Below are 26,068 nucleotides of genomic sequence, written 5' to 3' on the forward strand. Positions count from 1 at the left end.
GATTGGGAGTTTTGAGTTAAACTGTTCTTGTGGGACCTTAGAGAAGTCAGTTGAATTTGTCCTCAGTTTACAAAAGAATGAAGTGGCCTTTATACTTTGCTGCACTATTTGGGGTGTGTAAATATCTGTTTATCAACATGTATGAAGTATTTTGAGACCTAAAATGCATTATGCTTTTGAAGCATAAGATAATATTTTCTCAGGAAGGAAAGTGTCTAGTGAAAAGTTAAAATTCAAACAAGTTTTTGTCAAGTTCTGAAATAGCTGGGCTACATTTTTATTTTAAAATTCTGAAATCCAGGGGTCTAGTCCAGTGAACATAAAATGGCTGGTGAACTGCAAGAACAGAAATGAATTTATTTAGCTCTATCTTTAATGAATTATTCTAGGTTCCTGTCTGGGTTGATTCAGTACAGCTATATTGATGTTTGTCTTGCTATTGCTTGATTATAGGGCAGTGAGGGAGCTGCTCAGAGGGAAGTAGAGCCCCACACCTCTCAGGCATCCTTGCTCTCACAGAGACTACACCTATTACCCTGTTGGAGTCTGGGACAGAGCCAGCTCTTTGCCAGCCTAGGGCTTCCCCATATGGAAGGATAGTCAGCTGCCCAATAGGAGAGCTTTCTGGCTCTCCTGCACTGCTGGAGCAGCACAAAATAAGGTTATGTTACATTAATTTTAAAAAGAAGGGAGATGATGTCAGGAAAATTCACTGGAGTCGTCTGAAACAGCCTATTGGAAAGGGAAAGAGTTCTTACTTTCAGCACAGGCACTGCTGAACTGTATCAATTTTATTATGTGAATTTAATTTTTAGTTCTTCCCTAGAACTGCAGTATTAGCATGAACAGATATTGCAAGTGCAGCTAAACATGTATACTTTGCTCTATCCGATGGACACCCTCTATGTAGAGAGAAACTGCTTTGTTTTCATTGGTACAGGTTGATCAAATCCAGCCTACTTGTGGCTTTCTTCATTCGTCCACTTTGGAGTTATGCAGTCATCCTTAGCTCATGAAAACAACCCTGTCTTATCCTTACTGTTCTGGTCCCCTGCTCGACAAGTCCAGCATTCTTCCCATGATTTACTGTTAGACCTTTGAAAGTCGGTGTGTTTGTGTAACTACTGCCATTTCACACCATTATGTGGTGTGTGGTCTTTTCTTTTGCTACAAACTCACAAGGTACTAAGACCCTGTTCTCCTCATTTTTCATGTGAAATCCTTGTTTATAATGGGCTTTTCTGGTTGTGCTAACTCTTTTGTCTCTCTAGCTGTTATCTAATGTTGTTCTTTTGACCTCTCCTAAGTCATTACTGTATTTTTTTTTGTAATCTTGCTTAACAACTACAAAACCAGATGCCTTATATAATATTCTAGATGCCTTTAAAATCTGGTATTATTTATCTTTCTCAGTTGTTCACTTGTTTATCACAGAAAGAGGATTATATGTGCTAGAAACAGACAAGTAGCTGCAAATATATGAAACACGTATTTTTTGCCAGTTGGGAGTGAATGTCTGTGGAAAATATAAAAGTTGAAACGGGACATTAAGGCAGCATTTATGACTCTACAGATTGTATGTATGGTATTTTTTTCTTTGATTTGATTAAATTGATGCAAAAGATTGATAATGCAAGTAGTACAAGGTGTTTCTATAGTTGTTTGAAAGCAGAGCCATTGTTCCATATGGTTCCTAAACATACATTCCAGAAACTGAGGAGTCTCTGTCATGAGAAATTTTCATACCTTGTCATCCCTGTCATTTGTAGGGAAAAATGTATTCTGGGCACTCAGGAATCCTCGCATGCTCAATCTTTAGAGTAGCTAACCATTGTGAAATCATTATGAAGATAATAATGACTTAAAGTTTGAATCTCAGTGAGCATCTCTTGGGGAGATCCCCACATCTTGCTGAGGTGATTGCTGCTGGGAAAGGCATTCACTAAAGTAGATGGACCTGGCTAAGTCCCTATGTTTATTTTTTATTTTCTCCATGTCTTCTTGGAAAACAGCATCTGCTGTAAGCGCTTTCTAGCTTCTGTAGCTACTGTTCACTTCATGCTGAAACTTGAATTTGCATAATATAGACATGTGAATGTTTTCTATTGTGCTGCCAAATTCCAGTCCCTTTTTTAGTTGTTAATCTGGCCCTTTTCTCATCTGTGCTTTGCTTCTGACCTCTTCTGCAAGATCGTCTCTTTACAAGACCTCTCTCTATTTCATTTACTTTGATCCCCTTTATAAGCCCAAGTATTATTTCCTCTCATGCAGGTTTACACCTCCTAAACCTGTTCTTTAATATTTGTCTGTGTGTAAAATGTGTATGCGTGAAACCGTAGAACTGACAAGGTGTGTGCTAATTGCCATGTGCTCCCTGGTCATTTTACAGGTATTTTAAGGATAGGTTTTTGTCTTCCTCTGTGTGTTTTACTTGGAGTTTCCAAGGGCAGAAATGAAGTTGTGTAGGATAATTTTATGGAAAGGCAACATTTTTCTTGACTTCTGGGGTCTCTAAGCTCAGTAAATGCATCTGCAATTGCATTCGCATGGGAAGTTTTGCTGATGTTTCTTTCCTAGGATTATTAAAGATAAGCATGACCATCAGCACCTGACCTTGTGTAGTTCCTTGAGGCACTGGTTGTGTCCTGCTGTTTGTTTGTGTAGTGTATAGCTTATTCTGGATGCTGTTGCTGTAGAAATGTTGTCAGCAAAATACATAGGAAGCAAGTCTCTCATTCAATATTGTCTGCATACTTTTACATGTATGTGTCTTGATTTCTCCATTCTTTAGCATGCTGGCTTCATTCACATTCACAGAGGCTGTAGTTAAATACAAGATACTGATTGAAGGGATAGGTAATTCATTTATACCTTTGTTGTTGAGTATTACAATTTTCAACCATTTCTTTTCCCTTTGATTCAACTGCAAAGTGGGATGGGACACAGAATGGCCTCATTATTGTAGGAGTATTTCTCTGTTCCCTGCAATGATTCCAAAAGCTCTTGCACACTTCATCAGTATTATTGTAATTCTTTGGCTGCAGGATATTTGGCAGCTGTTGCACCCCACTGGCAAATCCTATTCAGACTTCACTTCCATTCACCATTGCCATTGGAGAATTGATTTCTCTCTCCTCTGCTCTAACCTTTCCCAATTCATTTTGGATTGTTCAATGTGAAACATTTTAATTTCATATCATACAGCCATTCGGCTCACAATCCTTTTTTTAACCTGTCACCAGGGTAACAGCATAGCATGCTTGCTTTAGGCAATCAAGTTTTTATTTCACATGCTTAATGTTGCATTAAATGTTTGCATTTTGTTTAACCCTCTTAAATACTTTAAAATGTGGATATATTTTGCAGGGTAATGAAGTCTCTGATATCAGTGTCAAGTCTTCACAGAAATTGTCTTACTTAAAATAATGAATGAGAAATCAGAAGATGAATACAGTAATGAGATGTTTATTAATAAAATCCCAAATGGCTGAATGAGGCAAACATCCATAGAAGGGTAAAAAATATTTTTCCTCTAGTAAAACCTTCCAGAGGCTTATTATTTTAATCTTTAGACCTGTACTTTGGGATTACTTTTACCTGTAAGTGCTTGTATCAAATTAATGCAAATATAGGATTAACCATGCAATAACATGACTCTAAGAAGTGAAATGTCAGGCCTATACGTGTCAACCTGCTTCACATTGCTTGCCAGATGTGTGTGGAGCTGTAAGCTGAATAACAAGTATTTTTTTATACATCAAAATTAGAATTTATTGGCCTGGTGCATTTGATTAAAGAAATATGGAAATTTTAAGTATCTGTTTTTCCTCTACATGCCAACCATCATGGCATAAAGAGGCTATAAACATTTTATTGGAAATAATAATAATGAATTTGTGTTATCATAGATTATTACAAAAATGAAATAGACATTTTCAAATCTGAAAAACCACTGTTTTCCTTTAACTGATGCTACAGAGCAAGTCCTGCCTGTCTTGGTAAAGGAATAGATAGGACCAGCCAGGTTTGCCTTCACTTTATTTATTTTTTTTTTTGTTATTAAAAAATATCTGTAATAGATATCCTTAAAATATACAGTCTATAACTATAATTAGAGGTGTAGTGTTAAAGGCTTTTTATCTGTCATGATCTAGTCTCAATTACACAAGTATAAAAGATAAGGGGGGAAAGGGGTGAGAAGTATTTAATTTTAGGATAAGTAAAGTCTAAGAACATGGCATTGCAAATAAGACCAGACTTTCTCATTTATAATGAAATAAACCTGTTATTAAATCACTGATATTCATGTCAGTGCTTCAGAATACTAATTTTACAAACCTTCCTGCTTTCAGAATAGGTCGTACATATCTATTGTTGTATGAATAAACCAAATGTGGAATATTTGATGACTGTATTAGCCAGTGTGTGAGTTCCTTGAGAAGGCAGCTGTTTGCTGTAGATCCATAAAGACCCATAAAGTTGACTTTGTAAGAATTCTTCTTCCAACAGCATATAGCTGACTATGGAAGGATAGAAATGAAGTTTCTTCTATTATTTTCCAAGCTTTCTGTCCAGTTTTCTATTTTCCCAAGTTGTGCTATAAGCAACCAAATTACCTGCGTAAAGAGGTTTGGCAGTGTTTTGTTACTGAATTTTGCCAAAAGGAGCCAAGCATATGGTAACGGTTAATTTATTGGTTCTTCTAACCTCCAGGGAACTCTTTACAGAGAGCATATTACCTTTTTATCTAACATATTTTAAATAAAAGAGCTGTTGACTTGAAATTTGATATGCCAGTGTAGAAGCTAAACCTTCAGTATGATTATGCTCAATTCAGTCTTATTTAAGGGTAACACTAAAAGTGTAAGCATACAAGATTGAGCTAAGAAATCTTTCTTTTCAACTTTCAGAGAGGAGGGTAAAATTTTAGTGTGTGTGTGTGTATGTTTAAATAAAAATACTGAAGAGACGTTTTCTTGAGAAAAATAAGCACTACCTTTGTCCCAGCAGTCTTGGAGACCTTTCTTCACTTTTGTTTTAAGATACTCCTGGTATGTGCATTACCAAGGAATGATAAAAGAAAGGACTATTTTTTAATTTCTTTGTTTGTAAGACCACAGGCCTCTTTGTTGGTTTGTGGCAATGTAGCTTTGTACAATTCTAATGGGAGAATTATTTGAGAGGTAATATTCCTAATATTGTTGCTATGTGCTGTCTTGGACTTGAATCTCATCCCTGGTATTTGCACAACTCAAAATCAGTCATCTACTACCTGCATTAAAGATAATCTTCTTTGTTCCACCTTAGGTACTGTATATTTTTGGTTTTGTACTGGGAGGTCTTAAAAAGAGAGCTACATTGATATGGCATCATATTTTCAGTGGGATACTTCGGGTAGATGATGCCTTAAGCAAAAAATACTCAATACTGATTTCTGTTGCTTCTTCATAAATATTCAAAGCCTGGATATTTTTCCCTGTATCTGTGTTGAGACTGCTCAGATGACTTTTTCTTTTATGATTATGGATGATTCTTTAATTTCTTTCACAGACTGTTCTTTAGTAGTTTACTTTTCTGTATAATTAGACGTGTTGCTTGGAGTTTGTTTTGGCTGTGGCTTCCCTTTAACATACATCTTCAAAGCCTGTAGTGTGAGAAAGACTGGGCAGGAAAGAACAGCACAGGACCTCGTTCTTTTGAAACCAGGAATGTTTACCCATGGATTTAGAAAGGAGATGACAGGTCTTTATCCTGTCTCTGTGGTGGGTAGTAAAATTAGTCTTTCTGCAGTTAGTAGTGAGAGGCTACAAATAAATTATTTGCATATTAATTCCAGGTTTTTTTTAAAAAACCCAACTTCTGAAAAATCTGGATTCCTAGGCATTAACCTTTTGTCTTAACCCCGTGTTCTAATGTATGTTTCTGAATCTCTTCTCTCTGGCATGACAGTGGCAGAGATGGTGGCATACCTTGGTGACACAGTAATGATTTTCTCTAGGCCCTGCTGTCCATTTTTCTACCAGACACTGAAATTTAAAGCAGGTCCTCATGTGGCTGCACCTAGCTGTTAATGTCCTTAGACAACTTTACCATTTGTTTCCTTGAGCTAGTGAGAACACATTGTTTTAAATTCTTTGTCTGCCCTGCTCCCTCCCCTGCAGCAGAGACTTTATTCTTATTACTTGTATTCTCAAATCACAATAGTTTTAAGTTACTTACTAATATTAAGTCAAACTTATTCCTCTATTTGCTGCGGTTTTCTTCTGTTCTTTGATCTTGGACACTGCATGTCTGCCTCTACTACAGGCTGCCTTTTCCCAAGTCTTAACACTTGTGTTGAAATGAACCCTCTTGAGTAAATAGGCTGCAATTCTGTTTCAGTGATTTCCAAACTTCAGCAGTCTGACAGCCATTTATGCTTCAGTCTCTTGTAGTGTAGCACCTTTCCACAGCCCACCTCTCTTCAGCTTCCTTAGCCTTCTCATTCATACGTGTCTTCACAGAAGCAAGGGATAGTGAGAGCTGATAGCATTTTGCTGTTTCCCAGTTTAACAAAGTTGGATTGCAATGAGAAATTGTTGTAGTCAAGGTCTGTAAAGGGTGGAGCGCAACTCTTCCGAGATAAAGATTTTTGTCGTTTAACCCCAGCCCCCACTATGAAGAAAATTACCTCTACCCTAGCCAAAATCAGCACACAAGTCTAGTTTGTCTCACCTAGGGAGGTCCAGAGGGGCTGCAGTAATTTACATTTTAGACAAATTATGCTGGCTATAAACAAGGAAACTTTGGGCTGAAGGAGAGAGAAGATGGACATTGTATATGGGTTCCCTCAGCAGGTGAGTGCACACGAAGGATTGGGGCTGAAGACAAAGTTGAGAACCACTTCTGAACATCTTTAGGTATCCTCTTTCAGCTGCCATACACCTATGGCTAAAAGCGTTTTTCAGAAATACTTTGGATCTTCCTCATGTTTGTGAAACAGTTTTACTTCACATTTTAGCATTTCTGCTGAAAGAGAGTCTGTTTTTATGAGTCAGAGAAATCTTTATGTTCTTTTTAGATCCTTTAGTGTCCTTTTGATCACATACAATTTGTTTGTTTATGCTTGTTTATAGAATAGAAACATTCACAGGAAAACATGTACTGGCTTAACAAGAGAGAGGAACAGTATCATCTATATGTAATTACAGTCATTAAATAATAACTGGATGTTTAAAAGGTAATGTTTAAAGAAATTTTTTTCCATAGCATTTAAAAATGTACTTATATATTACATTTTAATATAATATGTTAATTATATATTTTATATTTAGGACATTTGTTCTTTGCCTTATGAATTACTGAACTGCCTTGATTGGTGCTAATTGTCTGGGCAAAAAGGAAAGGAAGGAGTTGGAACTTACAGTTAAGTGCATTGTAGAAATGTAACTATATTCTTAAACTTTCCTTATTTCACCTTTTACTGTTTATCATTGAATACTGGAGTAGATGGTTATTTAGGCCAGTCAGTACAGCCATTTTTATGTCCCCATCCTGTATTGATCATGATTATGCTAAAATAACCATCATCAATGAGGTTCATCCCACCTATACAGCCTGGCTTCTCTAATTCTGACCTTAGTCAACAGAAAGCTTAGTGGGCAAAAGTTTTTGTAGTAGTATTGAGAATGTATTTTGTATTAGTACTGAGAATGAGGCACTAGCTATTATAGATTTTTTTTTTTTTGTCCTTCACATTCAACCCTAGTATAATAATTCTCAAATTCTTTCATTCAGGTCTGATGTATATAACTTCAGAAAAGTTGGAAGTCTATGCACATTTTTTTTTCTTGTTAGCATTTTTCTCTTGTGAGACCATAATATGCACAATGGCAGATGTCTTATTAAAAGGATGAAAATACATAGAGGGCAATAGATATTTATCATCTTTGGAATATGTATCTCTCTTAAGTAATTAGATGACCATGTTTCTGTGGCCTAGAATTGTAGTGCCTAAGTAATGTAAATAGGTAAGCATTACCTAAAGTTAGTTCAGCCAATTTCAGGTCTAACTCATTGTGAGAGGTACCTTTCTCTTTCCATTAGTTAAGAAAGGAAAAGATGGTTAATATTAGGTGGTGAAAGCTCAGTGCTGTGAGTGGCAGATGTAAGCTGGAAGTGCACGGGGTGATGTATGGAAGGTAATGAGAGTCACTGAGCTCTGCTATGTGCTATAATTGTCTAGACATGACGTACGAGTGCTTCTTGGAGGTACGCATGTTTTATGTTATCTAATATAATTTTTAATGAACTTTTGGGGGGTTTTCTCATCTGCTGTTTTTTATCTTTAACTGAACAGAATTAGTGGCATTAATCTGTTTCATAGGAATCTAGTGCAGAAGAAACAAAGCTTTAGAATCTGCAAAATATGCCACATTTCTTACGTGTAGTGGGGAGGAAATAGCTGTCACGTTGCCTGTTGGAAACTGGCTTCAGTACTTCTGGCCAAATGCTGTAATCACATTTACCTGTGGTTTGGTAGGTACATGGTTGATACCTGTGTTGTCACCCAGCACTAGTTCTTGTGCATGTAGTTTGAAAAGCCAGACACTGTCTAGAAAAATGGAGTTCCAAATGAATCATGGCTCTTGATAAGCTTCTGTTTCTTTCATTATGGCATGTAGGATGACTAGCAAGGAAAATCTGGTCATCCTTTTTCAGGACTGGGGGCTGTCCTGAATGTGTATTCTATGTATTGCCTGAATTAAGCCTCTTATAGAGGAGAAAGCACAACAGAAAAAATGTGATCAATACAGCTGTATTCCAAAACTGATTTTATTTTATGAGAGGGTTAAGCTCTTGGATGGACTCTTGGTTCTGCTGCAACAAGTTTGTCGGAGTTGATAAGCTCTGTGTGATGGCTGAGCTCTTAGAATACTCTGGACCTCTACTGAAATCTGGTGCAAGCATGGTGTTTCTCAAGATGCCCAAAAAAAATGAGTGTAATTCTATTTTAAACAATGACCTTTGAGATACTGCATATATGGCAGGCTTTAGAGAGACCAGGTCAAATCATGAGTCTTGCAGAGTGTGGCAGAAATTCCATACTTTTGGCAATACAGTCTGGTTCGTTCCAAGGGGACTGACAGATCAAAAGGGTGAGAGACCTAAATGAAACTATAAACCGCAGGAAAGACAGCATTCAATACACAGCTCTTAACAAAAAACTCATGAAGATTTTTGGAGGTGTTCTCTAAAAAGGTGTTTTCAGTTTGGCCTAAGACAGGTTGGGGGTTTTATTTTGGTTAGCTAGTATAATTTAAAACTTTTCCTTAGTTTGCACACTGTGTTCCTTGTGGGCCTTAAATCCAGTGTTCTTTGTGTCACTGCCACATTTCCTCAGAGATGGCTTTATTCTGATGTCTTTCCTTTTACCTCGAGTGTAATAGTTGCCTCATTCCCGATAGTGTGCGTCCTTTAGTAAGTTCAGCAGGTATTGAAAAGCTTCACTGTATTGGGTCTTAAAAACTTTGGTCTTTAAGGAAACGCTGTACTTCAGTTTGTTGTTAGTGCCTGTGGGTCAGGTGTTTATCTTTGAATAAGAAAGACACAAGTTAATGTGGGTTTTTGGATTAAGTTTGTAAATTAGTGGTAGTTGGGGAAATGGCAATCTGTTCAAGAAGATGTTATCTAGCAAGATAGAGGTAGCTCAGGCCATTACTTTTTCAAAGTGGAATTTTAAAATTTGATTCTAAAATATGCATTTTTCTCCTCCAAAATGTCAGAACAATTTTTTTAGGTATGCTGCACTTTACAGTATTTTCTTTGTTTTCAGCTGACAGGAGCTGATAGGTATTAAACACTTCTTAACATAACTTTTACTGGGTCAACTACATAAGAGGGGTTGAGCTTGAATTTAAATGTCAGAGGGTTTTTTGTTTGTTTGGTAGTGGTTTGTGGGGTTTTTTTTGCTATTTTATTTTTTCTTTATTTTTCCCCCTTGAATATCTAGTCTAAATACCGAACTTAGGATTTTGAGGGAATGCAATTGCAGAAATTGTCATTAAGATCAAAATATCTTCATACGAATAAAAGATTCTTCAAGAATTAATCTAGCTGTCATTAGAGGGTGTACAAGTGTTCCATCTTGCTCGTGATGAGGATCTCGTACTCTCACTGTATGTATTTGAATTTTGATTAGATTTAGTCCAGTCCTGTGAACTGAATGCCTTTTTGTGACTGGAGTGTGCTAGGTGCAGTTCTGGAAACTGGTTTCTGCCTTTCTTCGTCAGAGAGGGACTTGGTTTGCACATCCCAAGACTGTTCTGCAGTGTGATCCAGAACAATCCAAGTGCAGATGGTTGGGGTGATTTGCTTTGAGAACTACTCCTGATCTGAGGTACAACACTGATATTCTCACAGCCCCTGTATATTGTCCTGTTACTTCTGAGTTGTCATGCTCTTGAGGACTTCTGTTACAAAGTGGGGTGAATAACTGAAATTCTGACAGAAGGAATGACAGATTAAAGCACTGAATGTGTTTTGATTCAGGTTTACAGCTATTAGTGGCAATTGAGCTCAAGATTAGTTGGCAGATTTCACTACTGAGATGAGTACAGCAGACCTAGCATGAAGTTTGCCTGGATGCTACGAAAAAAGAGAGTATGGAAAGTAGTCTTATATGTAGGAGTAAAATTAAATTATTTCCTTATCAAACTTAGAGGTAATTTTTCATCACTTCACCTCATTTTCACATTAGTAGATTAGCATTTCCTTCTGCCTATTTTTTATGTGGACAGCAAACCTGTAGTATTCTAAACTTAATACAAAGTGAAAAATAGCACATTATTGCTGGGAACAGCCCTTCTTTGAATGGAGATTTAGGAAACAGACTGCCCAACAGGCAGCTGCATCCCAATACCATCATGTTATATGAAAGTTCATAACTGCTATTGGATGATGTCAAGAGAAGAGCTTTAGTCCTCCCTACTGCATCACAGTGGTTTGTTCTGAAGCTCTTTGCATATAAAAAGAAAGTGAGATAATGATTTTAAGACTGTTCTTAAATATCTGCACAGTAAGTTTCTTTAAGGAAATAAGGGAAATTTTGTATGGGAAAAGGCATTTGCTGTTTTCCTTTTATGAAGTAAATTATTATTACTAGTTTTGCCAACTGCCCAAAGTTATCTTTCAATAAAAATTTAAAAATACAAAAATTTGGAAGACAACAAAGTTGTGGAATTGAATACTTTAATTGGAGGAGAAATGGCCCCCATTTTTTTGATGACAGATGTTTAGATTTTTTTTTTCTCCATAACATTTGTTAGCATGCACAAGTTAATATTGTTGACTGATCTGATTTAAAAACACCTGCTTCTAAGTGGTTCCTCCTTTAGTAAATAAGATGATTGAAAAAACAGATTAGAAGCACAGACTTGTAAATTATACTAAAAATAAATGTATTTTCTCCGTATTTATGATCACTTGATATGTGTTCCTTGCTTCTTATTTCACAAATGTTTGCAGTGAGACAAATGGCAGCATCTCTTATCCAGCATTAATGTTTGTGATGCTTTTTACAACAGAAACCAAATACTAAAGTAGGCCTTAACATGTCATAGAGAGGAAATCAGTTTCAGATATGTTTTACATTTATTTATTTGAAATTTTCATGTTATGCTGCTGCTTGCTGAAGAACTGGGCAATCTGACCATTTTCTGAAACTGAGAGGTCTTGGGCTCTACTTGCAGGTCTCAGGGTTACTGTGTTTTATCCAGTTTTTTAAAGCAAAGTGCATAGGAATTTCCCAGCATTAGAGCCAAGTGCTAAAACTTTTTGTCCCGAAGAATGCATTGTCAGGCTGCAAACCTGAATCTCCGTGAATTCTCTGAGCCTCCATGAATCTCTCATTGCTTCCTACCATCATCAGGGTAAGGTGGTGAGTTCCCCAGTGCTTACCTGGGCCCTGGCTTTTTCTTTTGAGAGATGGGAGGTGGATGTGAATCCCCACAGGCTGAGAGACTGATAGCATGGATCTTTGATTCTTTGCAAACATGACTTTGTTATATCAAGATGGGCAATAACAGCAATCCTACTTCATTTATCCGATAGATTTGAAGCTAAAGGAGCCGTGCGTGATCTTTCAAGAAGCTTAGAATTGTTGTTTGCCTGCATGTTTGCAGGATAATTTCTTGTTAAGACTGTGGAGACAGCTTTGACAGAGGAGCCTCTAGTTCCTTGCCCCTGCCAGGCTGCTGAGGATGCTGGCTGTAAAACATTGGGGTTAGGGTGTGTCTCTTTGCAGGAGCCAAGCCCTGCATGTTTAGAGACCTCCACAGTGGAAACATGTCACAGGGTGAGCTCGGTTTTTTTGCAAGATGATTTCTCAGTTAAATGAAGATGAAAGGCTTTGAGCCATACTCTTAGGTCTGGGCAGCTAAATTCACCCTGGATTTATAAGAACTGGCTTAACTGATTCTTTAGCCCTTGTCTGGGTTTCACTGCTGAAGGCACTGAAGGTTTTCATTGGTCACTGGATTGCAGGCTCTTATGTCAATGCAAATTGCTCAAAAAGCTTCTGTTAAAGGAAGAGGAAACATCCAGATGTATGCTGTTCTGCATCAAAGCACAGTACACTCCATAGCATCCTTTTAAAACATTGCTTTTGATTTTATAGTTTACCTTCCATGTAATTTCATTTTTTCCTGTGGTCACTATTCAAATACAATATAGGCTATAAATATGTGTATTTGTTATTGATCTCAGTGTGATATGTAAGAAAATGTAATGTAAAACCTTTTTGATATAACAGTTGAGTAATTCTTTCAGCCTTCTTGTGATCAGCTGGCACACTGGCTAGTAAAGGTTATTATTTTGTATGACATATGAAGAACTATAATTTAGTCTAATGATGGTATATTTTCATATTCACAGTGAAAGGCGTACATGTATATGTATGCACATATAAAGCAGGAAGAAGGAAAACCTATTTTCATGTAAAAAGGCATGTGATATGTACAGATGGACCAGTCTGAATATATGTAGAAAGTGTGTGTGAATAGATATAGAAAATACTTCAAATTGCTGAATAAAATATTCCCAGATTCTTAGGTTCCTTGCACATAATTTTTGGTTCTTAAAATAATCCTGTGAAAGTGCTGCTTTTATCTTTTCTGTGTGATGATGAACTTTTATGTTGGAAAGTGTTGAAAGTACTCAGATACTAAAGCTTAGATTTGTGTTTTGTTTGGCAGTACACTTCTGTTTAGAGTTCTTTTAATCTATCCATTCCCTGCTTTTATATTCATCTGATAGTTGAAGGTTCTGTGAAGGATATTTCTTTGCATATGAACTTACTAAACCAATAATGCTCAAAAGTGAGAGATTTGCTTCCCTTTTTTGTTTGATTTTTGAGTTTTTTTGGTGGTTCGTGTTTTTTTTTTAGGTTTGGTGTTTTGTTTTTTTTTCATCACAAGATAGGTTCTTGTTTGAGTTGTTCAATTTCTATTTACTTTGCTTGATTTTTTTTTTTTTTTTGGAGGGGTGGGGGGAGGGCAGGGAAAATAAGAAACAATTTATATGGTAGATCTAAAGTTTCATTAAAATTGCTTATGCCCTGTCCCAGGCATTTTAAGTGGGCCATCTGTCTAAACATCTCTGCATTTTTTTCTGATCATTTCCTCGACTTATTCATGAGCCATGGGAGGGCTCCTTTGTAGTCTCCATGTAGCTGGTTCAGTCTACCCCCACTGAATACATCTATGTGCTTGCATAACATATCTTTTCACAGTGCTGGAAATTCTCTGAACTTGGTTCAGATGAATGGCCCACTTTCTGAAGGTCTTTTTTTCTCCCTTTGCAAGATTTGTATGCAGAAACTGACCTTGGTGGCTACAGAATCCAGCACATTATTCTTGATCATTTTACAGGCCACCTGCTGTGAAAGTTATGATGAAGGATTTCTTAATGATTCTTTGACCATTAACATTGTTTTAAGTCAATATTTCACTTTTATTTAACTGCTGAATAGGTAATTGCACAATTGAAAAACAGCTTTATGGAGTGTCATATAATGTGGTTTTCAAACACTTGTAATCTTTCAAATGGGAGGATTTGTTATGATAGTTTAGGATTTCTCTGTTTACATAAAGTATTATTCAGCAAAAATATCAGAAGATTAGAAGAATTTCTAAGTGCTTTCCCCCTCGGCATTAGAACAGATATTTTGAATTGGAAGGAAAAAAATCTATATGCAATTTTCTGTTCCTTTAGGAGCTGGTGACATCCTGACTCATTTACATCATGAGTGGTAATTGAGGAGGGAAGTTTTTGCCAAAACCTGCAGAAAATTTTAGTTTTTATTGAGTTCCCTCTATCTGGTTGGTTGGTGACAATCAAACTGATCAGGGCAGAGTTATTACTTGATTTGCTTTTGTGAGTGTCTGTTTTCTTTCATTACTTGTTTTAGACTAGAATAGATAACAGTTTAATTAATGTTTTCCATGAGCACAGTAACTGTATGTTGACTTGAAATTTTTAGCAGTTGTCTGCTTCCCTCACTGAAAACTTGCAAAGAAACCAGGAGTTTTGATTGCTGCATTATTCTCAAGTGTCTTCCTGTCCCACACATGGCATTTGAGGGGTAAAAGGGAAGTAATACATTCTACATAGACATCATCTCTAGTTGAACAAACAGAAGTGGAGCTTGAAAATAAATAAATAAGCAGGCAAACAGAACTGTTTTTCTTGTTGAATTGCTTACATGTTTTTGTAATTGGTGCTTTGGAGTAAAGCCTTTATCACTTAAAGCCAGGCCATCATTTTTCCACAGTGTTCCTGTGCTTGTGATGCTTCCCCTTAGAAGGTAATTTGGAGTGGAGAGGTTCAGAACTGCCCTTTTTTGTGTGGAAGGAGTTTATAACACCCTTCTCCACCCACCTCCTGTTGTTGTGGCTGTGGTGCTGCCTTTGCTCTCTATGTCCCTTTTTGTGTAATGCTCCTGGCAAGGATTAGCAGTGCACGGTTCTCCATGGTCCTGGTTCCCATCCACCTGGCACTCCTCTTGCTGTGAAACTTGTGTTTCTTCCTGCAGCCAGTGATCTTTATACGCAAATGAAGTAATTTTATTGGATGATAAGTCGTATGCCAAATCTAGGAGAAAAAAGGGAGGGTATGTTGGACCCTAGGAAAGACATACTGTGTGGATTCTGAATCTGTGGATGGACGGGAAGTGCCTTATGTTTTCTTTGTATCTTTTATGATGGCAAAAATACGCTGTTTTTATTTTCTGTGGGATTTTTTTTTTTTTTTTTTTTTTTTTGTGAATACAGTATGTTGTATTTCAGCCCATTATGTAGAATTTGGAAGTTCTACATTTTGGGAGTAGCCAGAAGTTTGGAGAGTTTCTGTGAACTAGTATAAAATATATTCAGAGTTCAGGTACTTTCTTTGCGAGGACTTAAAAGTCTTCTCAGCTAAGGAGGCATCCTTGGCCAAGAACAAAGATAATTTCCCATGCACTGGGACTTCTCAGATACTAAAAAACCCCTCAAACACCACAAAACAACAGAAAACCCCACCACAAATCTCTTATCTTAGCCTGGCAGAAACTTCTGCATTTCTAAAATAGTTTATGGATGTAAGCAACTTCCTTTTCATACTCAACAAACTTAGACTTTGATCCTTACTTTTGGACTTTGTAATCCTTATTTATATGAATGTTCCCTAACTGCAAGTCCTATCAGTGTAGTGCCTACTACAAGATAATTTCTTTGAAGGAAATTTGATCTAATGAAGAAAAGTAGGATTGTCATGAGCTAATGTAAGTATCTGTCCTAGCCAGTTATATTTTCAAAACCATTGGCAAAGCTGATTAGCGAAGCTGAAAAATGTCCCTGTGCAAATAGATCTAGCAATTCCAGTAGGGAAATACAACTTGCTTGGTGTTAGATGCAGCTCTGGACCTTGCCCTCGGGCCACTGGTGTTGCAGAGAGAGGAATTATGTGGCTGTTTGAAACCCAGGCAAAGCAGTGATCATAGTCATGCCTTTCAAGAGGCATGCATCCTGTTTGGAGATACACTTGACAAAGCCCAGCAAGACAGGGCTGAACAAAAATAAGCCCTGCTGGAGAACAAGACTGTCTTTCCTTTGATGGCCAGCAGCCAGATTCATGAGGTCACTTCCAGTCAAATACACTATGAAGCAGGGCTGTGCCAGCAAGGCTGTAAGGAATCTCATGGCACCAGTGGAGATGACTTTGTGATGAGATCCTAGGTGTACTATAAGAAATATGAAGTTGCTATAAACCACTGAATCCTGTTGGTTGTTGCAGTGGAGTGTCATGGAGAACTTAACCAGGTGCTGCCTGTATTCCTCCTTACTGATGTTCTGATACCAGGAAGTGCAATGAAAACATATCTCAGCTTGCTGCCTACTACCTGTGCAGGAAATTCTTCTTCCTCTTCTTCAGGAACTCCTGTGTCTGTTGCATTTCCTATCAGCCAGTCTAAATGTTTGGTGACATACAGGAATTCCAGTATGAGCTGCTGAGCAATGACATTGCACCCAGTAAATCATAGATAATTTTTCAGATTTATTGTTTTGACAATTATCACGATATTAAATGTGGAAGGTGACACTTGGCATTCTTGGCAGGGGAAGAGGTTATTTTCAATATCTGTCCTGTGAGCTTTTAGGGTAGTGCTGGAGATGAGCTAAGGTGTTTGGTGAAATTTGATGTAGGCCTTACTTGGCTTGCATCCAGAAGTAACTGAGGGTAAGTACTCATCCATTTGCATCTGATATATTTAGCATTTCCATTTCCCCTTCTCAGGCACGTGGCAAGGCACAATTTTGGAAGCTCCTTTCCTCACTGAGTACTTGAACTTACACTTTCTTAAGTTCCAGGTATCTAAAAACCTAATGTTATTAAAATAATTGTTGAAATCCGTAGCAAGTTATCCTGGCAAGTGTTATCCTTGGCTTGGGCAGATAATTTCTCCTCCTGTGGCCTCTGGAGGCCACACAGGTGCTTCTCCCTGTTGATTCCACAGGAAACCTGGACACTCTCTTTGGGGAGATGTGGTTCACTGATAACCTGAATCCTCTGGAGGATGCATGTGGCATAACATGTTTACAGGTTTTAAGACTCTGAAGGCTGCAATAAAAGGTTTAGTAAGCTCTGTAATGTGCAATAGATTAATGGTATACCAGAAATGATCCTTAAAGGAGATGTAAAGGTGATACAATTTTTATCCCTACAGATTTCTTATAGAAAAATCTAAATGTGTGAGAATCCATGTGGAAGAAAAGCTATACGAAAATGTGTTTTTATTTTAATGGAGTTTAAATCATACCTTCCTGTCTTCCCTTTAGGCCATATGGTGCATGCTCATAGTAATATATGGTGACCACTCATTAGAAAAGTTGTAGCATACTTTTGGACACCAGTTGTTATAACAAAGTGGAAGAGACTCGAGAAGTTAGAATGAGGAAATTGAAAATGAATTTACATTTTAATAAAATAGCTGAAAATTGCATGTTTCACTCTGAATTTCGAAGAATGGAGGCTCAGTTGTTATTCCTTTGCTGCCAGGTGTGTGCTTTTTTTAAATTGAAAAGATTCAGGTTTCTGTATTACTTGATAAATGGTGCAGCCATAGAATGCTGCAGGAATTGGAATAATCCTGCATGTGGGCTGTGATGATACATCATTATTTTTTCATATGCTTGGAGTATGCTGTGAATGAGATACTTAAAAATGTATATTAATTATAAAATTACTTGTATTACTTGTTTGGCTGAATCTTTTGTCTGTAATTGGCTTTTAATTAAGGTTTACTGAGAATGAGATTAAAGAAATAATGATTATATTTTGCCCTTGAAAAGACTGCTCCAGTTATCACTGTTGCTATTCTCCTGCCAACCCACTTTCTCATCTGCTTTTCATCCTGTTTGAGCTAATTCTGCAGCAAGTGCTGGCTGCATTCAAGGGCCTCCTATAACTTTATCAGCATACCCAGTGTGTCAAGGCAAATCTAGAAAGAAAGAGTGTATTTTCTCCTTATATGCTATTTGACAGAAAAATGTATTTAGTATATAATTTTTTCAAGTATGCTCTCCAACTGTGTCTATAGATTAATGAATTTTATATCCTTCATGACCATCCTATGAGGCAAGAGCTTCTGGTGAACTTGGGAGAAGCATGAAATCTCTGTTAAAATTTTTTCTTCTGTCTATTTCTTTTTTAGAATTCCTATTGCTAAATCAAACAGAAGTAGCTGGGAGCTCTCTGTGCATCTAGGAGATGGAATTTACCCAGTTGCAGTTTCAAAGGATGGCTCATCATTTTCTGTAAGTCTGCTCCTTTTCTAAGAAATTCAGTGCCTTGAGTCATTATATATATATTATCCTTGACACCTGCTAAAATTTTCCATCTTTTCATTGACCAAGGATGCATATGTGGTTTGTCTTTAGCAGGCATTGCTGTGAATTACCAAACAAGATTCTGACAGTGAATTGGTGCCAGGGTACTGAGGTTTTTCTCAGGGCTCATGCCTGTGGAATATTTTTGTATATAATTGTTCATTAATTAGTTTCTAAATTATTCTGCTTAGTTTCTGGTTTAGAAGTGGCATCTTATACTCCGTTGTAGATATATGAAAGCAAGAAAATAAATACGATGTTGACAAAAATTGCATTACCTTAAGCTAGTGTTTAGAAAACCAAATCAAAGATCCAAGTGAATTGAGTAAGCAATCATACTGGAATGGCATTATTCAGTACTCAGTGGTAGAACTGTATGTGGCCATAGTAAAATGCCAGTGTTTCAGGATGTGCTTAGTCACGTAGGATGAATTGTATAAACTATTTTTTTCTACAAATATTCTAAGGTAATTACTTAAGCACTTAATGCTGTCAACCTGAAAGGCAGAGGGATAGACCATGACAGTAGAAGAGCAGTAATGCTGTGTTTGGTAATTCAGCTGTTCAGCCTAATGAAGCCAAGACACAAGCTGGTTGGAGTATTAAGAAGATAAATTTATAGGGAGAACTACTTTTTAGCTCTGTTAATGGTGATTCTGCAACCAAAATGAGATTTTTTTTTTTTAATAGGCTGTTGACTTGTATAGTATTTGTTGAGTCTTAGGCAACAGGTTTCAAAAGGGTCTTAATAAGGCAGATTTTCTTAGAATGGCAATGACACATTCTGCTTGCTGGGTTGTTGTTTCAGAAGCAAAGGCCAAGTCTGCATGCAGTTCTAAAAATCTGTATAATACTCCTCACAGGCATTCTGTGAACTTGGATCCAGCCCATTCAAGCAACAGAACACCTCTGCCTGCTTTCAGCCCAGTTTAGAGTTGGGCTGGCACTGGCTTGTGTGACAGAGATAGCCCTTCCCAGGAGCAGTCATTACCCTCAGCCTTTCCACCTTTTTGTTGCAGCACAAGAGATGCCTGCTGCTGTGGGGATGAGCCTGCTGGTTGTTGTGAGTGTTGCATAGATTCTGGCTGCTGTGAGCTCAGAAATCTAATTCCCATAGTTAGACTTCTCCAAACTAGGGAGCTGTTTAGCACAGCCAATTACACGAGCATACGTCTGCATACACGCACACGCTTTTGAGAGATTTGCTTGAGTCCAAACCTGTCTCTCACTTCACGTGGAACTTGCTAACAGTTGTGAGGTCTTGCAGCAGTATGAGAATTGTAGCTAATACAAACCAGTTTGACAAAATTTACGTGGAGTCTGATTTCTGATCATTTGGTTTGTTATTCAAACAATAACAAATGTGAAAGTTCCTTGTGTCCCTGCAGTAAGTTATTGCTGTTACCTTCTACTGCTAGGTAAGGAAGCAGGAGCATCCCTCAGTGTCAGAGAAGGGGTGTCTAAGCACTGGCTGTGTGCCTTAAAGCCTGGGCAAGAGGGATTTGTGACAATTGCTTTTGCATTTTATTTCTACCCTAACCATGCCTGTATACTTGGGGAGATACAATTCCTTGTTTATATGCGTCAAGAAAATACCTGTTAAAATAAATCGCATCAGGTGGATTTCAGAAGTCTGTTTCACTTAAACCATATACCTATAAAGATACAGCATGTTAAAAATTGCACCTGAGCTTGGGTGTGTAAAAAGCAGCTAACTCTTTTTTAATAGCAGGGTAGTTTAAACTTATTTTATTGTTACTAGATAAATAGCAGACATGTTAGTCTTCATCAATAATTTTCTTTTTCCTGGTATTCTCCTGTGTTTGTGCTGCAAACAAGAGTATATAGTAAATACAGCACCATCAAAAATCTGAATTGTTATTCAAAACTTTACAATGGAAAACCAACTGCCTTAAAACTTCAAAGAAGAGAATCAAGACTAGGAATGAGAAATCTTGTTTCTGATCAGGCGGTATAACATACCATCAGGAAGAAGGGGAAATTCAAAGCATGCTTTATTAACTTTGTGTCAGAAACACAAGCCTCACTTTTTGAACTTCTGCATTTACTTTTTGCTATTAAGTTGGTGTGACACAGGCTCCTGCCTTTGTGGGTTCTGTCCCCTCGTGGCTTGTGACAAAGATAGCTGAATCTGTGGTGCAGTTAGATAGCCCAGTGGGAGGGCCACCTTCACATTCCCCTTCAGAAGTTTACTCTCGCTGCAAACTGTGCATAGCACAGCAGCATTTGCATCCTGATTTACTTTGTCTACCACAGGGACTCTTCCAGCAGTGACTCCTTTCTTTTTTTCCCTGTAACTCTGCTACACTCACCAGCCAAATGCTCCCCACCTCACAGTGTGCAGTGCTTTGTGCTCCGTGCAGGGAGTGTGAGCAGCAGGCTCTCCATGGATCCTGCTGCTCCGAGCAGATCATTCGTCAGCATTTTGGGCTATGGGTCATCTGTGGTTTTTTTCGTTTATCATGAAATTCTTAATGAGTTGTGCAGTGTTAACTGCTTTTCGCTGCTCTTTATTTTTCAGAATTTTGAGTTTTGAAACCATCTGTTTTTAACTATTTTGTTTGTACCAGAGGTCCTTGATGGGGGCTGGCTTTAGGCCACTTTAGCAGCCTTGCTTCCCAAAACTGCAGGATTTAAAGGATAAGTGGTCAAGTGTTAGCGCGGTGTTCTTTGCCTGAAGCACTGCAAACAAAAATATTATTTTTTATAATTCTAGTAAAGGTTAAAAACTTCTATGAATCCTGGTTTGAAAATAGAAGTAACCTGGTTTTTATTCTGAAGCCAGCAACATATACACTAGTTCTTAAGTTTATATAAAATTATAGTACTAGAATTTTCAGTACCAGACAGTTGTTTCTGATGATACCCTATCAACGTAGCAAACGCTTTTGCAATTAAAAGATTCCATTGACCTGACTTGAGAATTAAAATTTAGCAGCTTTGGTGGGACCTGCTTGCTTGTGTACAAAGAATTTGCCAATTAAATTGATGTAGATGTCATTGATTCTTTTTTTTCTTTGTTCTATATATTAATTGGTAGAACAATCTTTAAACTAACTGCTTCTCATATATACCACTTAGTTTTTTTTAGAGGACAGATGGTCAGATTCTTAGCTTTGATTAGTGTTCTTCATGTGCTTAAAATTTTTTCTCTTGTCAGTTGAATTAAAGATCTTACAATCAAGATTACTGTTTAAAATAGAATTTGAAGGAAGAATATCTTCCTTTACATGAGACTAATGTAAAACAGCAACAAGCATCCGACCACCAGACTCTGGAATCTTTTGTTTACTCCAATTACAAAAAGGAATCTTTCCCATCTTGCCAATTTCAATTGCTAGTCTGGCTATCAAATGTGTTTATTTTATGGTTTTATCAATTGAGTTTTGCTGTTGAAGTTTGGAATCTGTTCTTCCTTTACAAAACTTGACTGTTCTGCAGGGTACTGAAGGGTGGGAGAGACAAATGGGAACCTACATATATTGAGGAAACCTGGTTAGGTGTGTGGTTTCCCTGCAGCTTGTGAATATGACCCTCCAAAACCAGATGTCAGCCGACAAGGATGGTCTAGTTCCATTGTTTATTCATAGAATGGTTTGAGTTGGAAGGGACCTTAAAGGTCATTTAACCCTCCTTCCAACCTAATTTTAGTTCAATGGAGGAATTTGTAACTGTATTCTATACAATAAACTTTAATTCTTGAAAATCTTTCTGCCATTACCTGTTTTCTGATTATTTGCTAAAGTGTAGGAATACTCTGTCTTGAGAATTCCTTATTGTTGATTTGCATGGTTTCTCTGCGAGTAGTTGTTATTCTCCTTTGTCATGTTTGAAAACAGTCCTTTGTTAGGATTCTTCATCTGTGTAGTAAATGCATGCCTTCGCAGACCGCTTAGCCTCATCTCTTCTCATCAGTTTAGTTGTCAAAGAATTTCCAGATGTTTTCAGTTATTAAGTAGCTTCTTATCATTGAAGTTGTTTATTTTTAATTTTTTTTAAGCATAAGGTGTCATAGTTCAGAAGTTACTTTGGGGAAATGGAAATTCGATATATTTCCAGAGGGACCTGTATAGGTCAAATGCTGAATAAGAGGAATGGAGAAAGCTAAATTCCTTAATTCAGGTTGTTACTAGAATGGGCTACCATTTTCACAAAATACTGGATCACTTCCCAAATCCAAAGTTAAGAACAGATAAATGTAATACAGATATGAAATCTTTAGAAAAAAATTTTGAAGCTTATTCAGTCCAGTCAGAAATGAATGTTTTAAATAATTTTTAGGAAAAAACCCAGTGTTTTTCCCCTGTCTTTTTCTTGAGAAGTAAAGAATTTCTTAGATACTTGTGTGGGTGGAAAATCAGCCTGTGCACCTCTGAACATTTCCAAAAAAAACCCTATTGTATAGTACGAAATGCCAGTATAAAAATAAAATCAAAAGCATTGCTGTTATCATTATTTGAATACATCCCATATGATCAATATCAAGTAGGTCCATATTTATGTGAATGCTTTACTGTAGTTAGTGAATTCATGTTTAATTATGGGTAAGCTTTGACTTCAAACACAAATATAATAAACATTTAATTTGGAGAACTTTGTTGTATTCATTTGCTGCAAATTTCATGACTGATTAGTAAATTGATTTAAAAACTACTTCAGGAAATATTTTCATTGTGTTGTAAATTCTCTTTTGGAGGGAGGAAAAAATACCACCCAAAAATCAAACAGAAGTATGCAAACCATCAAGTGGAACAAGGAATAGTATAATGGAAAATCAGTGCAATGATACAGAAAGTTGCTGTAAGCAAGCTTAGTTCACATTTACTTCCTCTCCTGTTTAGACACAAATGTGAATGAAGTGGGATAGTAATTCAGTGCATATTAAGTTCTGTCTTTCCAGTAGTCTGTATAGAAGAATAACATTGTCCATCTATCACTATGAAATTAATAACCTTGTTAAGAGAATCAGTAAAATACCAGAATTATTATTACTAGTATTTTACATTTCTGGTATGCTTAAGGCACATATAACTAACTGATCATATGAAAGAAATATGAGTGCTGTATTAATAGACATGAAAGGCAAATACCTGTAGGAATTAAAGCAATAAGAGGGGCAGCCAGTTGTAATACAAATTACCATGTATCCCTAGAAGTGGTAGATGAAGACTTTCTGCTTAGACAAGTTCTAAGTATATATTCTTACGTGTTACATATTTGTAATAAAATATATTGTTGTTCCCATGTCCAATATTAGTTTGTATGAAAGGGAAGTGCATGTGCAAAGGTACTAGTGGGTAGGGTGGGATCTGTTAGATAATCCTTACAGCTGTAAGCAGAAAACTTTCCCTGCCTTTTTTCCACATGGTTTTCATTTTACTTGCAGCATAGCACACAAGCTCTTCATTGCAGTACATGTGCAGTTGTGCAAACAAAACTGTTTTACAGAGTTGTATGGGTTGCATATGTATAGAAACTATTGTTGTAAAGGTTGTGTACCTACTTTCAATCTCTAAGTTCAGGTTCAGATCCAGAGCATTTTCTGTTTGTAAGGCCTGTGTATTGTGTACAACATCACTTTATTGCAGTATGCATAATCCAGTGCAGTGGTGAGAGCAAATTCCCTAATTTCTACCCTTGCAAAGCACTGGCTATAGTAGTTGTGCTTCTGCTTGTTAATGGGCTCTGGCTTTACAGATCCTGCATTCCTTTTTCTTTAGTGGCAGATTTACTGTAAGGGTAGAGGTTCTCCCATCCTATCCTGATGGGGTGGGGACAGGTGCTCCTAGGAGGCAAGCACTCTGCACTTGAATCTCTCAATCTGAGGAGAGCACTGATCCCTGAGTTTTGACTCGGTGGCAACTGCTTTAATTGCTATGTTTCTGTGACTGCTGACACTGTGGTTTTTTAATGAAAGTGGCCTTGGCCTCCGTATCTTGTTGTGAACTCAGTGTTTCTGGTATGCATTTCCACTCTGCCTCATTGAACGTCTCAGAACACTTAAGTGGTGGGATCCCTTACATGAAATAGAGGTAAATATTGAGTATACTCATATAATATTTGTATGTACTTAGGTGTGCTTTTGTTCTAAGCCAGAGGAGAAGCAGAGTGTTTCTGGATTGTATAGTTTTTTAAAATACCATGCCAGTTTAGCACTGTGTGATGGTACATATTTGCTTTTTAAAGAGAGATTGTTGGCCTAGGTTTGTATGGCTTAGATTAGTTTGTTCACACAACACTCCATAAGCACATAGAAAAAATGTCTACAAGGTTGGGAATTAAAAATTTCTTGAGTAATGTATTAGCTGTGTGGCTTTAAATATGCTCTACCCTTTGTGTCAGGGTAGTGTAACAGCTTGGTTATAGTCTTTTTTGGAAATACGTAGCTCTGCTACAAAACTCACAGTAACATGGTCTGGCACAGGTATGTAGCCTACAAGACATTTCTAAAAATAAAATGCAATGAAAGGTCTGAAATGCTAAAATGCATAATATTTTAAAAGCAGGCATGGTCAATTTGGATGTATATTTTCCTTGTGTTAGAATCAGCCTTCACTGCTTTTAAATATATTCCTTAGTAGGCAAAGGAAGAATTCAGTTTTTACAATGATTAATTCTAAATTACCTAATGAAGAGTTTTACCCACATAGGTGGCTTCATAGCATGAATTCCTGTGGTATGAAAATAGAGACTATATTCTGCCATGGGTAATGATACAATGGTTCAAGGAATTCCAGTGAACAGTAAACTGAAATATAAATTAAACCTCTGTAACAATACAGAGCAATAACGTACCATTTTCCTTCTTCAGAATGTCACATTTCTGGCATAAAGCTTTGAATGTGTCCTGTCACCCTTCAGTCTTCCTGTGGTCTTTTGGTGCAAGACTGAAAACACCTTGAGGCGTGGGTGTTGCTTCACTTCATTTGTGTGCCATGTGCACTTGACATCCTGCACCCCACAGTATTCATATAATGATTTTCTAATTTCTAAAAGCAGTGCTTTAGAAACATGAACATTACTTGGATGCTTTTCTTTCCATGGAATTCTCATCCAACAAAACTGGAAAGAAAATGCCCAACCAACTCCTTCCTGCACCCAGAAACACCTCCAACATCTCAACCCCTCTTCCCAAATTTGTAGAATGAATAGATTAAAAAATGTTGTGAGCTCCTCCTGCTGGTTCAGCAGAAGTAATAGTTGCATTTAAAAGAATGCTAATATAGTGTTGAGAGCCTGGCTTACTACCACAAAAGCCATAGTTAACTCTGCAGCTCCTGGATGCTGCTTCATCTTTAATTCTGTTCTCTGAGCAAATTTTAGTGCATATAATATTCAGTATAAGATTCTTTATTGGGATCTGTTGATGCTTTGGCCTAAGAAGGGACTAAAAGGTCATTATTGTTTTGAGTTCCTTTCTTAGCTCTAAATATCTTTGCTTTTTTTCCCTCCGCCTTTAATTTTTAAGTAAACCAGACTATTAAAATTACTTAAATGTAGCTTTTATGGCTTATGAAAAATAGTGCTCCTATCGTGGATAGATGTGTGTCAGCTGTGACTAAATGTTTTGATGTAGTCTTGTCAAAAGATAGACTAGAAGAGCTTTCCTTTGAAATATGTGAAGCAGTTTTAGACACAGCTTC

At 37.1% G+C, this 26,068-nt stretch overlaps 1 protein-coding gene across 1 annotated transcript in view; it reads left to right on the forward strand.

Moving 5' to 3' along the window:
* The window catches only part of PCCA (propionyl-CoA carboxylase subunit alpha), a 271,152-nt gene that overhangs the window by 147,605 nt on the left and 97,479 nt on the right, over positions 1-26,068 (forward strand). The window contains exon 19 of the mRNA XM_062514894.1: positions 18,230-18,332. Within this exon, the coding sequence (XP_062370878.1) occupies positions 18,230-18,332 (103 nt within the window). The remainder of the gene's footprint in view (positions 1-18,229; positions 18,333-26,068) is intronic.

Source organism: Cinclus cinclus, chromosome 2, assembly GCF_963662255.1.
Source record: "Cinclus cinclus chromosome 2, bCinCin1.1, whole genome shotgun sequence".
Lineage (NCBI taxonomy): Eukaryota > Metazoa > Chordata > Aves > Passeriformes > Cinclidae > Cinclus > Cinclus cinclus.